At 36.5% G+C, this 16678-nt stretch overlaps 1 protein-coding gene across 1 annotated transcript; it reads left to right on the forward strand.

The window, feature by feature from the left end:
• Positions 1-923: 923 nt before the first annotated feature.
• On the forward strand, positions 924-16276 carry LOC130981128 (uncharacterized). Its single transcript, XM_057904750.1, has 7 exons — positions 924-1054; positions 1200-1384; positions 5076-5334; positions 6131-6645; positions 6718-6798; positions 6879-7026; positions 15660-16276. Exons 1-7 carry the CDS (start codon positions 924-926, stop codon positions 15661-15663), a joined length of 1323 nt encoding a protein of 440 aa, XP_057760733.1. The 3' UTR covers positions 15664-16276.
• The last annotated feature ends 402 nt before the right edge of the window (positions 16277-16678 follow it).

The following is a 16678-nucleotide window of genomic DNA, read 5'->3' on the forward strand; positions in this document are numbered from 1 at the left end:
TGTGAACCACATTTATTTGCTTTTTGGAAGTATAGGACACTAAATAAGATATAAACCAGAAGTATTGATGCACATGTAAACTTGGTAGAGCCAGCTATTATGTTCAGAATCCATGTTGCACTTAATCCCTGGAGTAAAACCTAGCTATTTCCTCTTTTATGGCATCTGTAATGCTCTCTATGATATAAAATCGATCACCTGGTTCAATCTCTGGAATACATTTTCATCCAATCATTACAATATGTTTTTCCTAATTTAATTAAGGTAAAATGGTAAATTATGTTTAGTAATTATTAACTTGGACAGTATTATACATTACGTACACACTTAAAAAAACAAAAGAAAGTATTCGACTAAAGTATTAAATTTGACCACAAAAAATTGAGACATTAATAAAACTGACCATAAAAGATTTAAAAGTAACTTGTATTCACAAAAGATAACTTCCGTTAGTCGAATCTAACCAAATGTCCATGGTTGGATAACGGCGTTAGTGATCCATCCTAGTTGTCTCGTTAGTGTCCAAGATGACACTCTGACATGACAATTCTATTAAATAAATAGATTAAACAATTTTAAAAAATTAAAAATAAAATAAATCCTAAATCCCCAAATGTGTTGCTGTTATATCATCTTGTTCAGCAAGCAGATTGAAAAATCCTATTTAACAAATGGTGAGTTTTACAATGGTTTTGTTATAGTACTTAAATTACCTAACTTCTTTTTTAAAATAAAAAATAAAATATTTAAAACAAAAAGTAAATTATATAAAATTTATTAAATATTATTTATTTATTTTTTTAGTAATTTAACTACAAAATGATAGGCACCGTAACATTCATCTTAACAAATTAAACACCTAACCTGGAGTAGAAAAGAGAATACAAGGTATGGCAACGCAATGATTGAACCATGTTAGTTTCATGGAGAGTAGTAGTGATTCTGGAGCTTCCAATTTCAGAAGGAAAGATGTGATGAAAGTTGATGGCAAATGTAATTGTGGACTCAATGTGATGTTGTTGGAATCTGACACTATGAACAATCTTGGGAGATGGTTCATCTGTTGTCCTCTATGGGCGATATGCATTAGGTCTAAATTTTTTAAATGGATTTTGAGTTTCTGTGAGTTACATTGAAGAAATTTATGTATTTGCACACAAAGGACTGTCAATATTTTGTCTGGGTTGATGATATTGAAGGTGGTTGGTGGGTTTGGCCAGAACACTAATGGGACAAAAGAAAGATGACATTGAAACTACTACTCAACTGAGAGAATTCAGAGGAAACGATAATAATGAGGCAAAGAAGAAGATTGTGACGAAGATGGGGAAGCTTAAAGCGGAAATTCAATATATGAAAGTGTGGCTTGTTATGCTTTCTCTGGGTTTGTTAATGTGTTTCATCATGAACATTTTGTTAGTGCTTAGGGTGAAGTAAGGGCTCTGTTAGAAGATGATAATGATTTAGGGTTGAATCTGTCTTCTCTTTGAGTCATGTAGTTGTTGATATTTGTATGAAATGAGAATGAAAACTTTGACAATTATAGTCACGTTTGTTTTAAAATTTGGCATATGTGACCATTTTTTACTTAAAATATGATACATGTAACCATTTTTAATTAAAAAAATGACATATTTAAACAGAAAGGATGAATCAGTCAATCAGATATCAAAAGTAACACTTGCAATAACATGTAGCTAACATTTAAGAAGACTATTTTAACAATACTAAATCCATTATTCACATTACCTAGTAACACAACTATGCTGTGTCATAATCCAAAATAATTACATAATCGAAACCAACACTAAAATTAAAGTAACAAGTATCAAAAGTCTTTTTCAAGGTCTAATGACCATTGTTTAAGTCAGCTGCGGAGTTATATAAAATATTAGAGGGACAAAAATATTTACACAATAAAATAAGATTAAAATAAAATCTTTAAGGAAAGCTAAACAAAAATTTACATAATTTACATGTAAACATTTAAAATTAGGGAGGAACATTGCCCCTCTTTGTTCCAATGTGGCTCCGCCACTGGTTTAAGTAGCAAAAAAAGATAGGAGTGTTCAATTACATCTATAAATCACCCAAAAAAAAAGAAGCAAAGTATAATACTAGAAATCACAAGCATCATCAAGTTAGGGTAGAATTGCTACTGCCACTGGAGAATACGTTGATTGAGTTAGGTGTTGGGGCTTTAAAACCAGGAACTGGCCCTCTTACTCCAGTTGATGTTCCTCCCATGTTCGGATTAGGCATGAACTGCATGAATTTTCTTCTTGTGCCAATACTAGTACCTTGCATTGTCTCTGGGACCACAGTAGGGAGAGATGGGTTTGTAGATGATGAAGGAGGCCTTAACTGGATATTAGTGAATATAGAAATAGACCAGAAAATAGCAATGACTAGAAACAAAATAGCAATGACGAGCAACAAATTGAGGTAGTTGAAAGGGAAGGGCCAAGTGTTACTATATAGAAATGATCCTAAAGGGTGATGATAGGAAAAAAATATTATTCGCAAAGAACAAAATTTTTAGATTCTATTTTTAAATTTATGAATCTCAAGGGAGTACAAAAGACACTAATATGCAAACATCTCTCTACCAATTTTTTAGCATATTGCATCTATCCTAAAGCAGCAAAGCAATCTAGAAAACTTTCGATTACCAAAAAGAAACTGAAGCAAACTATCATCTTTTCACAAATTTTAGTACTACTTGGCTACTTGCTCCCATATTTTCTATGATGATATACTAACATTTTCAAGTTTAAGTACATATTTAAACTTGGAAAACATAGAATGGAAAAAGGGCTAAACATTCACAACTAGTAATGTGTTTTGAAAAATTGTTTATAAGGATCAAGATTGGTGATTCACTACACAAGTTATAAAACAGTTTCCATAAAGTTTGTAATCGTATAAGTATAAAACTGATAGAAATGTTGTCACAGATTTCAACTGAAAAGTGCTAGATATGCATTTTAATGACATATATATTGGTTTGTAGTGACCTATTCCTAAAAAGAAAAATATTTAACAAAATTAGATACCTCTTGTCTAGTATATCCAATCAGTTTAAAGGATTTTAAATCCCAAAATTTCACTATTTTGTTTGTTGACCCTACAATACCATTTGTGATATTAAAAAACATAAGAATAAATGTGTAGATTGATAGAGAGTTCTCATCTTTTAGGTATCATGTCATAATTACATGAACCAAGATTGGAGAAAATAAATATATGTATAAATGCCAAGATACATCCCATAATTTTCATTTTAATCCATTTTCATATTGGTTCTAAAACTACCAAATTCATTTTTTTTTTCTTTTTTAATTCCCCCTTCCTCTTTTTTTGAGGAAAAAAGAAGATAGTTCTGAAATCTTTGACACCAGAAACAAAAATATACCTTGACGAAAGTAAGTTGATGACATCTCATGTATTTGGAGCAACACCTCTTTTACTTCCTTAGAAAGAAGGTGTAATGATGATGATTGGATCTGATATCATCTTCTCCATTGGATTCAATTTCATGGAACCAAGATGTATCAAAATCTATGAGCAAGAATGGCTTAATTAGTTGCTGGTTTAATGTGTGCCACGGTTGAACAATGTTCTCCTCATTTCCCATGTCTAGATACTCAAGAACATGTTTCACATGTTTGAAATTGAAATCAATGTCTTCATCATCTGATTCAATAATCATGTGCCTTTTGTTGTTGCATTTGTGTTATTTAGTAATTCAATATCCAATTCATCCATGCTAGAGTCCCTTGTATTTAGTTCTCTGCCTGCTAACATTTGAAAAAAGCAAAATTGGATTATATTAAAAGAGAGAAATGAATATTAGCTACTGCCTACAATGTTGTTGTATTTGAGTATTTGACAAAGAAAAAATAGGATAATTTACTGAATAAAAAAATCACTTTTGAAATGTATCTATATCTTATTTTTTCTTGACAATATGCAACTCAAAGAGTACTACACTAATCTAATTATCTAATGCATATAAAAAGAATAAATAATCTTTTCTGACCATGAAAAATTGAGGCACTAATAATACTGACTATGACTAATTTAAATATACTTTATAATCATGAAAAATTTACTTTTTTGACATTTATAACCAAACGTCAATTTGTAAGATGCGTAGTTAGTTTGACTTCCCAGATGGCATTTACTAATCCAATGTGTTAATATACTATTTTAATTTAAAAATAAAATAATAATTCACTTTTGTCCTCAGTGATACTCTTGGGTTCCAAAGCTGAAACACAAAAGGGTTCGCGAGCAGAGAAGAAACATCTCTATCAATGGCCATTGCCATTCTTCTCTAACCCAACGGACTTCCTCACTCTTCACCGGCGTTCATCATTTGTGTTTGTCGTTCCTCACTCTGCAGCGGCCCTCTCTCTCATGTATCCATCCTCTTCACTTCGCCGTGTCATTCGTCGATTTCATCATCTGCAACCCCGTGCCCTCGAAGTAGTTGTTCTTGCCTTCTGTCATCACCATCGGTGGCTCTCTTAAAGGTTAGTGCAGTCACTACTTCTCATTTTCCCATTCTTTGGTTTAGGCAAAACCTACTGTTGGAGAATTTCTGATTTACTAATGATCAGGGTTAAACATTTTACAAAAATTTAACTAATTAGTTTGTTAGTTGCTAATTGAATTTCTAATTTTTGTTTGCTGTTAATTGTTAATTTCTGTTTATTGCTAATTGAGTAATTTTAGTCATTTTTGTTTGCTCTTAATTGTTAACTGTTAATTGTTGCATTTGTTAATCTTGTTTGCACGTTGTATATATAATCAAAATTTAAAGACATGGATATCAATATTATTGTATGGTATTATCTCAATTTATTTCTTATTGTAGTTGTGCTCTGTTCATGCTCATTCAGTGTCTTCTCTAAAACTGATGAAGCTCAGACCTCTTGATTTTGTGCCATTTAAGATTTTGTTCAAATTCTTTCCTTGGGATAAATCTTCATGTTAATTATGCCATTTTAGTTTCTTTGAATTGAATATTTGGTTTAAGATTCATTATTGTGTCATGTTTGTGTTGATAGCAACAACAAGTCACATAACTCTGTTCATACACCACGGTGGAAGATTTGTGAGATATAGTGATGGAAATATTGAATATGTTGGAGGTGATCTTAACGAATTTAGAAGGGTTAATGTTGATTCGCTAAACAACTTCTTCATCAAGGGTCTCCTAACGGATATTGGGTATACGCTTGTGAACGAGTGTTATTGGCTGAAACCTGGTAAGGAGCTTAAAGATGGGTTAAAGTTACTGAGGACTAACAATGACATAATTGAGATGTATGAAGCTGTCATCAGTCATCATAGGCGAATGAATGTGTTTTTACGAAGCATCCAATTAGCCTTCCTGTCCTAGCTGAAGACGATGAAGAGCATTCAAGTGAAGATGATGTTATTGTGGTGGAGGTTAGAAAGAATACTACAGAGGAGATGAACAGCAAAGAAGGGGCAATTGACAAGAGTGGAGAAGTTAAGAAGGTGGCCCAAGTTACAGTGAACCAAAAATCTTTATCCGATGCCAATCTATGTGTATCTCAGCCCACTGAACCTCATTCCCAGCCCACTAAATCCTTCTCTCACCCTAACCCAAACTCTGAAGAATCTACTACAGCACATACCCAAGTACCAGCCCCACAATACTCTTGAAGAATCAAATACAGCTCCTTCGTTCCCTATACCTCCCAGCAGTGAACCAAGCTTAAGTAATACTCTTGATCCAAAAACTCAGCAAGAAACAAACAAATAGAGTATTTGATTCCGAATCAAATAGTATTTTGATACAACAAATAATATTTTAAAATAATTTTAAGGATTTAATTAGTTTCAAATTAAACTCCAAAATCTCCAATTCCATACAGAAACCTTAATCTTAATTAAACCACAATTTTTCCCTTTACCCCAAATGAAACCCTAGCTATTACTCTTCTTTTCTCATCAGCAAACAAACAAAAGAACAACACAATAATTTTAAGGATTTAATTAGTTTCAAATTAAACTCCAAAATCTCCAATTCCATACAGAAACCTTAATCTTAATTAAACCACAATTTTTCCCTTTACCCCAAATGAAACCCTAGCTATTACTCTTCTTTTCTCATCAGCAAACAAACAAAAGAACAACACAACACACACGCAACTTCAGCTATTACTCTTCTTTTCTCATCAGCAAACAAACAAAAGAACAACACAACACACACGCAACTTCAGCTGAAAGGAAAAGAAAGAAAGAAATGGAAAGAAGAAAGGGGGCCGTGGGAAGAGGGGGAAGAAGAAGAGGGAGGCGGCACGGTGGGTGTCACTGCCGCTGCCGCTGTTGACAGAAGAAGAGAGGAGATCCGAGAGAGTATAGCGCTGGTGGAGGAGGAAGGAGCTGCGCCAGCCTCGCAAACCACTGCTGCGTCGCATCTGTCGTCGTCTTCACAGGTTCCCGTCGCCATTGTTGTAGCTGTCCGCGCCGTCGTCCTCGCCGAAGGGAGCCGGCATCGCCGTCATCCATGGGTGAAGCAGAGGAGAGAGATCCGCGAGGAAGGGGGGACCGCGACCTGTTCAGCGACGCCAGATCCGCCGCTGCCGTCGCTGAGATCCACTGCGGGTAAGGGTTTTAAGTTGGTTTTTCCTTTCCATTGAGTTTTCAGGAACTTCATTGTCGCTGCATGTTGTTCAGGTCGCCGCTGCCGCTTGAGGTGGCTGTCGGGGCTGCCGCTAGATCAGTTCAGGGGCTGCCACTGCTCTGTTTTCTTTTACAGTAAGTATTTATGTTCCGATAACCCCCACGTTAGTGTTCTGTTTCGTGTATTAAAGTATTTGCGATTTTAATGGTCTTAGGAATTAGAAACCGAGTTTGCATATGGCGTTTGAGGTTGTTTCTACTATTGAGAAAGCAAGCGGAGCTGAGGTTTTGGTTGCCGTTGAGTTCAGGTCGAGACGGAAGGAATTTTGTGAGGCACTTGGGTTATGGTTTCAACGTGTCGAGGTAGGGGCCTTTTTAGAAAGCTATACTTTATAAATTGGAATTATTATATATGGATATTGATGTGAAAAAATGTATCTTTGGTGATTGTATAAGTCTTATGTATTGTTTAATTGTCTTGGATGGATGGGAATGCTAGTTTGATTGGAGTATTGTTTGGTTTTGTGAAATGAACCGTTTTAAAGTGTTTCTTTGAAGTTAATTCTTCTAAAGTTTTGAAATCAAGTTTAATCCGTTGGAGATTGATTTGAGATTGAGTTGGTTTTCTTGAAATATGAAAATAGTATGCACTTTTGGATTCAGCTTGATTTTGAACTGATTTGGTTTTGAACCCGTTAAAGAGGGTTGTGGAATGGTTTGGTTGGGACCTGGAAAGGGTGGCAAAGTCCAAGATTTAAGGGAGGTACTGCCAAATTTTCTATAAAATCTGAAACTTTGTTTGAAATATTATTTAGAAAGTTTGAATTTGGGAAATCGTAATATTAGATTTATTAAGAAAATATTTTGTTTTGAATTTAATTTAATTGAAAAAAACATATTTTGAGTCCAATTTATTCAGAAAAAGAATTACTTTACAATTTTAAATCACTTAAGAAAAGTATTGTCCTAAGGTCGATTTTATATATAAAAAGAGTTTATGTTTTGAATTTGACTTGAGGAATTCGTTCAGAGGAGCTTTAATGACTTTACAAGAAAATGGACTTTAATGGAATGATGTCGTTTTGTGATGTTTTTGGAAAAGGTTGAAAGAATTGGTTTCTAAGAATGAAATTGAGATTGGTTTTGGATTTTAAACATGTTTTGGAATTACATGATTTGGTTTACAAACTTCCTTTGAATAACAATTTAAGGAAACAATGATTTTTAAGAATCTTTACTGAATATATGGAAATGAGGTTGGTTGTTTTTTCTCCTAAAGTCTTGAGACTCTGTTGAGAAATTTTATGATCAAATTCTAATTTAGAATGAATGATTTTGAGTTTTCAGAAGAGAATTTTAATGTGGCTTTGTTTTGAAAGGAAATTGAATTAGGAAAAGTGGTCCTTGAATATGTTTGTTATTGAAAGTAAAATGGCCGAGAATGATTTATTTTTTTTTTTGAAATAAGATTTCAAGCCTGATTGAATATGGATATTATTGAAAATATGAGGAGGGTTTCTGGCCTGGCAAGGATGGTGGTATAGTTCTGCTTGCTCAGTGCGTAAACCATTGTGCAGGGAAGATGGTTTTATCCCGCCTGCAGTGAGGACGGTGGTTTTATCCCGCTCACGTATTGATGAATTGTTTAGGAAGGACGGTGGTGTGATCTCGATTGCATATTGATTTATGTGCCCAGTAAGGATGGTGGTTTAATCCTGCTTACTGTCGAGGCAAGGATGGTGATTTAATCATGCTTGCGTGTTCCGGACAAGGATGGTGGGTTAATCCCACTTGTCTATGGAGACTACAGATAAGGATGGTAGTCTAATCCCGCTTATCCGAGTCGGGTTTGGCAACATAACCGACGCATGAGCTCATGGCCAGTAGGACAGACATTCACCATATGCATCTATGTGACATTGTTTGGGTGTGCATGTTGTACTTGGTTTGCCTATGTGGAGCTCATTCATGAGAGCACAGGCAGAAAGTTCACTGTAAGGGGTGAAAATTTTGAGCCCTTACCTATCTCCGTAAAGTTGCTATCCGTCAAGCTAGTGACGGTAAAGAAGCGCTTGTTGGGAGGCAACCCAACTATTAGCTTAATGTTTTCATTTCCTTTCTGTTTATTTTAAGTTATCTATTTGAATTTTTCCCTTGCTTCTTAGTTTGTGATCATGTGCAGCACTTAGAATGGTGACAGAGATATTCAGAACCAAAAACCATTGTTCTAAAAATCGAACCGAACTGGTCGGTTCAACCGGGTTAACTGAGAACTAGTCACCTAGCTGGTCCGGGTAAGCCAATAAATCGCCTGGCAAAAAACCGATAAAAAATCGGTCAAACTGGCAGTTAATCGGTGAACTAGTAGAACCGTCCAGTTTTTTAGAGTTTCCGGTTCGAAAATAAACCCTGTAAACGTCGTCGTTTTGTCTATAATTAAAAAAAAAGAAAGGCTAAAGTGCTGAACGGTGAACCCTAACTCTTCCAAAATCCCAACCCATCTTCTCAGTAGCAACTCATCTCTCCTCTCTTCTCTGAGAACCATAGAGCTACCACCACCATTCGAGCAGCCCACCGCCACCGCATCCCGCAGCAACCGCGTTCCGCAGCCACCGCGTCCCGCAGCCACCGCGTCCCGCAGCCACAGCAGCTACGAGTTTGACCACCCAGCCTTCACGGCGTCGTTGTCATCGCCGAGCTCGCCTCCTCTGTCGTCGCGGTTGCTCACCGCTGGTAAGTAATACATGTATATTGAGCTCGCCTCCTCTGTTATTCCTCCTCGCCACCTTCTGATTTTCTGTTCATGATCTTTTGATTTATTTGTTTGCTGGATTCATGATTTTGATTTATGTGTTATTTGTTTATGATTTATTTATTTGCTAGATTCATGATTTTGATTTTTGATTTTCTGAGGTTATTTGTTCATGGTTTATCATTTATTTGTTTGCTGGACTTCACGATTTTGGTTGCTGAATTCATGATTTTCTGAGGTTATTTTGGATTCATGATTTTTAATTTTGAGGTTATTTATTTGTTCATGATTTTCTGAGGTTATTTTTTATTTTTGATTTTCTGAGTTAATTGGTCACTCCCCTCTGTGTAGTTTGCTGAGTTAATTCGTTACTCTCCTCTGTGTCTGGTGTTCCCTTTCTCTGAATTATTTTTTATATTTTGCTGATTTAATTTTATTGTGGAATTTGCTAAGTTTGCTAATTTTGTTTGCTGAGTTTGCTGATTTAGTTATGCTATGGAGTTTGCTAATTTAGTTTGCAAATTTTGATCATAATTTTTCTTATAATCTCCCGTGAAGATCTTTGGTTTGTTATACATATTAAATGGTTATTTCTTTTCAACTTTTTTCCCATCTAATTTTCAATGATTGTGATAAAGTCATTAATATTATTACCTTGCCTTTTATTCAATGCAGAGGCATGTGGTGGACTTTTACGTATCTGATTCGTATCTGATTTTCAATCTGGATTGAGAGCTTTGGTTAAAACATGCTATGGTGCTAGAGTGACGCCTTATGTCGATGATTCTATTGTAATTGATGTCAATCCAGCCAATAAAGACATGTCCCTTGAGTTTTTTCGATGGTTAGGGAAGAGAAAGCTTTCTCGTGACAATCGCATAATGTAGATAAAAGAAGGGTAATGTAGTTTATCTTATTGAAGAGTTGAAACTTTTTGGGTAAAATTGGTATAAAATGAAGCACTTAATCCTGCTGCATTTGTTCTTGAGAAAATTTTGTTTCATTCTATAAAAATATATGTCCTTAATATTGATTTTTTATTGAGTTTTTTTTTATTTTATTAGATGGAAGAGACATGGAAGTTGAAGTAGATTTGCCTGAAGTTGTAAAACATTTTTTTTATTATTTACATGCGTTTTGATTTTCTTTAGTTATTAATTTTGATATTTGAAGTTGTTTATGAATTTTTAATGATGAATTATGGTTAACATATTGCGTGAAATTATCAAATTTTGAATTTAATTAGTTTGGAAATGGTTGAATTTAAATATTTAAAATCATATATTGATTTTTTTTATAATTTTACTTTATATTTAATTAAACCAGTTTAATCACGAGTCGATTCCGGTTGAACTATTGAACCATTAAATTCAGTCACTTGATCGGTTCAATGACCGGTCAGGTTCTCGCAACCTTGCCGAAAACAGAACACTCTGGCTAGAATCCCATGCAGGTGTTGAACGCCAGACAAAGAGGAACATGGGCGTTCAAGAATGCCCATAGAGGAGCAAGGAGTTGGCGTTGAACGCCAGAATAGGAGCATTCCAGGCGTTCAATGCCCTAGAGGGAGCAAGTACTGGCGTTGAACGCCAGCTAGAGGCCATTCTAGGCATTCAATACCTCAAGGGGAGAGGAAGCAGGCGCTGAACGCCTGCCAGGGACCACCCTGGGCGTTCAATGGCCCATATGGAGCAGCTATACTAAATTCTGCACCCCCTGTGGGTGTTCAACGCCCATTCCTGGCATTGAACGCCAGATAGAGGGCAAGGAATTCGAAACTTCAAAGCTTTTGGGCTAGTGGGACCCATAGAATCTCTACCTAGCCCACCTTCTCTTCTCTCTCTTACCTTTCTAAACCATTGAAACCCACACCCTACTTTCCCTCTTCCCAATCCACACTCTTCCATACCCATCATAAACCACATTACCTTTTTCTCTTCCCAAAACCCCATCATATATCCCATCATACATCCCACCAATCCACCCAATTCAAATTCAAACCTTCCCCACCAATTTCCCCCTCATAGCCGAACCCTACCCACCCAACCCCTATAACCACCATCTCATTCACCCCTTTATTCACACACAACCTTTCTCTCACATTCTCCACTTTCATCACCATCCTTCTTCCCTATTTTCCCCTACAAGGCTGAAGTCTCATCCCTCTCTCTTCTCTCTCTATTTCTTCCCTCTTCTACCTTTCTCTTATTCTTTTATTGTTCGTGCTCGAGGACGAGCAAAGCTCTTAAGTTTGTGTTGGTAAAGCTTTGCTTTTTTGCTTTCCATTCACACCTTCATGGCACCAAAGGTCGGAGAATCCTCTAGAAAGAGGAAACGCAAAGCCACCGCTTCTGCCTCCGAACCTTGGAAAATGGAGAGATTCATCACTAAGGCTCATCAAGACCACTTCTATGAGGTGGTAAAGCACAAAAAGGTGATCCCCGAAGTCCCCTTTAGACTAAAAAAGGATTAAAACCCAGAGATTCAACAAAAAATCTGGAGAAGGGATTGGGAAGTTCTAACCAACCATATCCCGGAAGTTGGAATCTTAATGGTGCAAGAATTTTACGCTAATGTTTGGGTCACCAAAAAGCATGACACTAGTGTGAACCCACAACCCAAGAACTGGCGCATCATGGTGAGAGGGAGACTCTTAGATTTTAGCCTAAAAAGTGTAAGGTTGGCGCTCAAATTGCCATAAATGCTAGGAGACCCACACTCTTACACTAGAAAGGTTAACATCGACCAAAGGTTGGACCAAGTGCTTGCGGACATCTGTGTAGAAGGAGCACAATGGAGAAGGGATGCACAAGGCAAGCCCTACCAACTAGGTAGGCTTGACCTCAAGCCTGTGGCAAGAGAATGGTTGGAGCTTATCCAATACTCTGTCATCCCAACAAGTAACCGATCTGAGGTTACCATAGATCGGGCAATAATGATCTATTGCATTATGCTTGGAAATGAGGTGGAGGTACATGAGATGATACCTCAAGAACTGTACAAGGTGGCAGACAAGCCCTCCACCCAAGCAAGGTTAGCATTTCCTCACCTTATATGTCATCTATGCAATTCGGGCGGAATTGTCATAGAAGGAGACACCTCCATTGAGGAGGACAAGCCCATCACGAAGAAGAGGATGAAGCGTATTATAGAGCCTACACATGCACCACAACAAGATCTTGTGCAGCCAACTCCATCAGAAATCCCTGAGATGCCTCAAGGGGATGTACTTTCCTCCCCAAGATTATTGGGACCAATTGAATACTTTAATTGGAGAGTTAAGCTCAAGTGTAGAGCAACTGAAGGTGGAACATAAGGAGCCAGTGATGATTGGATTTTTGACGGTTTAGAATTTCACTAATGAAATCTCGTTGAAGTATAGTCTCTAAACCAATCACTAATCCTCTCATACAAAAATTTGTTTGTCACAAGTACAAACCCCTAAAATCTATAAACCGAAGTATTTAAACCTCGGGTCGTTCTCCCTAGGAATTACAATAAAGTGTCTTGTTATTGGTTGTGAATTATTTTGGGGTTTTGATAAGAAGTATGAAAGATAAATGGCAAGAAAGTAAACTAAGGCCTAAAAAGGTCTTGGCAAGGGTTGGTGGTCAATGATCTCTATCCTAATCACTAACCACAATATGAGAATTGGCAAGGATTAATCTCATTAAATCATCCTCTAACTAGTAGTAAAGGAAAGTTAAATGAGCTATATCAATCCTAGTCCATAAGTCCTAACTCTCCACTAATTCAATTAGTGAGAACTAGAGTCAATGGATCCCAATCATCAATTACTTGGACATTAGTAACTCAAGAGTTCCTAGGTTACCTTTCCAAGCCAAGAACATAAAACTCTACTCTAAAATCCAACCAAGCATTTCATCAAACACTTGGAAGGCATAAAAGGAAAGCATAGTAAATTGATAACAAGAATAGAATCTAACAACAATTATTGAAATGAATTAACAATAACAATCAAAAGAAACACATTTATTATGAATTACCTTGATTGAATTGAAAGAGAGTAGAAGAAACAAAAGTAGATCTACAACAAAACACAAGAACAACATAAAGGAAATTACAACAAAAGAATGGAAGGAGAATGAATGTAACAACAAGGAATTGAGAAGATAGAAGTAGAAGAAGATGTATTAAAATCTAGATCTAAGAACTAAACCTAATCCTAATCCTAATCCTAGAGAGAAGTGAGAGCTTCTCTCTCTAGAAACTACTTCTAAAACTAATCCTAATGTGTGGAAATGAACTAATGGTAACTAACTTCTAAAGCATGAAAGTATGTTCATTCTCCCTTCAATCCTTGGCTTAAATAGCATCAGAAATGAGTTGGATTGGGCCCACAAGGCTTCTAAAATCGCTGGCCACGTTTTGCTTTAAGTGAACCACGTGCACCAACGGCACGTACGCGTACTATGCGCGTGCGCGCCACCATACTTGTAGTAACTATGGCAAATCTTATATCGTTTCGAAGCCCCGGATGTTAGCTTTCTAACCCAACTGGAACCGCATCATTTGGACCTCTGTAGCTCAAGTTATAGTCGTTTAAGTGCGAAGAGGTCGGCTTGACAACTTTCCGGTTCTTTTATTTCTTCATGAGTTCTCCAACTTTTCATGCTTCTTTCTTCATTCCCTTGATCCAATCTTTGCCTCCAAAACATTAAATCACTTAACAAACATATCAAGGCATCTAATGGAATCAAGGAGAATTAGATTTATTTATTTTAAGACCTAAAAAGCATGTTTCCACTCTTAAGCACAATTAAAGGAGAATATACAAAACCATGCTATTTCAATGAATAAATGTGGGTAAAAGGTCATAAAATCTCTTAAAATCAATACAAGATAAACCGTGAAAACGGGGTTTATCAGCCAGTGTCCTCCATGAGATGAGAGAAGATTAGAGGCTCATAAGGGAGGAGCAGCAGAGACAAGGACGAGATATAAAGGAGCTCAAATGCTCCATTGGACTCACTAGAGGGAGCAGTAGCCGCCGTCACTAAGGTGGTCACGTTTCATTATTCCCTTGCTTATGTTAATTTCTGTTTTCATTGTATTTTAATTTCTTGTTTGTTTTCTTTTCTAAGTTCATGATCATATCTAGTATTTCACTTAGTTTTATTTGCTTGTTTTGTTTTGGCTATAAGATATCCAACGTATCCTCACCATGCTTAGAAGAAAAATTTATTTGAAAAAGAATAGTGAAATGCATGAGTTTTAAGTATATCTTGAGTTAATTCCAATTATTTTGATGTGGTGGCCTTGTAATTTATCTTCTGAATGTATGAGTTAACAGTGCATAATTGATATTAAAATTGAGAATGTTGGCTCTTGAAGAATTATGAGTTTAGAGAAGTATTATTAATTCTCTGAAAAATAAAAAAATATTGATTCTCGAAGCAAGAAAAAGTAGCGAAAAAAAAGGAGAAAAAATAATAAAAAGAAAAGAAAAAGAAAGCTCATAAAAGAAAAATCAAATGAGCAAGGATCCAAGGCTTTGAGCATCAATGGTTAGGAGGGCCACAAATTGGCCTAAAAATTTCAAATAAGCTGCTTCCCCTAATTAATTACTTGTGGTGTGAAGGTGTCAAGTGAAAAGCTTGAGACTGAGCAGTTAAAGTCGTGATCCCAAAGCAAAAGAGTACGCTTAAGAACCCTGGGAACCACTGACTGGGACTTTAAGCATAGCTAAAGTTGAATCCAATGGGTTTTCCCAGTTAAGTGCCTGTGGCATTTATGTATCCGGTAGTAATACGGGAAAACAAAGCGCTTAAAGTCACGGCTAGAGTAAAAAAGGTGCAAAGCACCAAAAGCTGTGTTCAAGAATCAAGAAAAGCTAAACCAGGAGAATCAATAATATCATATGGATTCTAAGTTCCTAAGGATGCCAATATTTCTTTGTTTCAAAGGAAAGTGAGATGGCAAAACTATTCAGAAGTAAATAACTATTAGCCCCGCTCATCAATTGGAACTGAGCTTCATTAGAAACCTTGAGACTTAATGTATCTTTCTGTTCTTTTTAGTCCTACTGTGTTTTTGGTTGCTTGAGGACAAGCAACAGTTTAAGTTTGGTGTTCTGATGAGAGGATATTTTATCCGCTTTTTTACTATTTTCTTAGGGTTTTCAGTACTTTTTAGTAAGCTTTTATTTAATTTAGTAGGTTTTAGTAAAAAATTCACATTTTTGGATTCTACTTTGAATTTTTGTGTTTTTTTATGATTTCAGGTAATTTCTGGCTAAAATTGGCTAGTTTTGGCAAAGTCTGATTCAGAGGCTAAGAAAGGAGTGTAGATGCCATCAGATCCTGAACTTCATGAATTCAAACAAGCATTTCTGGAGTTATAGAGGTTCAAATGATAGGTTTTCAATGGAGTTGAAAAGCTAACTTTCAAAACTTTCCAGCAATATATAATGGTCTATACTTTTCTATAGAGGGGACTGCCCATATTGGGCATTGAACGCCTAAGTCACCCCCTTTCTGGCGTTCAACGCCCCAAGAGGAGGCAAGCCAGCGTTGAACACCCAAATCACCCACTTCCTGGCATTCAACGCCACCAAGGAAGCACAAGATAGTGTGGATTACCCCCTAATGGGCGTTCAACGCCCATTCCTCAAGTTGGTCGCCAAGCTCAGCCCAAGCACTCAACCAAAGTGGGCCCATGAGTGGATCTTCACACCTATAGTCTAGTTTATCCTATTTTTATACTTCCTAGTCATTAGGTTAGTATATATAGGAGAAGATTACCCATGTTTAGGATCTTCTTCCCCCACATTCAAATTACATACTATTTTCTATACAGTATGAGCAACTAAACCTCCTAGGTTAAGGTTAGGAGCTCTGTTGATTCCTATGGATTAATACAATTACTTTCCTATTCCAATGAATGTTTGATTCTATTCTATGATACATTGTCGTTCTTTATTCCTATGAATCTCGATTCTACATGAGTTCTTCACGAGTCCTGCCCTGGATAGTATTGAGCTACAGCTTGAGAGGTATCACGGGTTCCAATAGAATTATCTGGACTAATTGGGTTATATGACATAAAATTCCGTTAGTCAGGGCTAATTAAGGTTCCTGTGGCTCTAAGGGCTAGAACCATAAGAGCATCAATCTCTGATCCGGAAGATCCGACCTTGTCTTTGGCGTTTTGAGTAGGGTCTCCAAGAGATTGAATTGCGCGCACCTCACCCTCTCCCAGATTGATCTAGTACGTTAGGATGCTTGGTCTGGACCTAAGGAG

The sequence above is a fragment of the Arachis stenosperma genome, chromosome 5, assembly GCF_014773155.1.
Source record: "Arachis stenosperma cultivar V10309 chromosome 5, arast.V10309.gnm1.PFL2, whole genome shotgun sequence".
NCBI classification, from domain to species: Eukaryota; Viridiplantae; Streptophyta; class Magnoliopsida; order Fabales; family Fabaceae; genus Arachis; species Arachis stenosperma.

Bases quoted from the DNA above. Each gene is read 5' to 3' on its own strand.
- LOC130981128 (XM_057904750.1), top strand. From the start codon at position 924: ATGGAGAGTAGTAGTGATTCTGGAGCTTCCAATTTCAGAAGGAAAGAT. The intron at 1,385-5,075 runs GTTTGTTAATGT...TTGTGTTGATAG, and splicing joins GCTTGTTATGCTTTCTCTGG to CAACAACAAGTCACATAACT. The intron at 5,335-6,130 runs GTATGAAGCTGT...ATGAAACCCTAG, and splicing joins AACAATGACATAATTGAGAT to CTATTACTCTTCTTTTCTCA.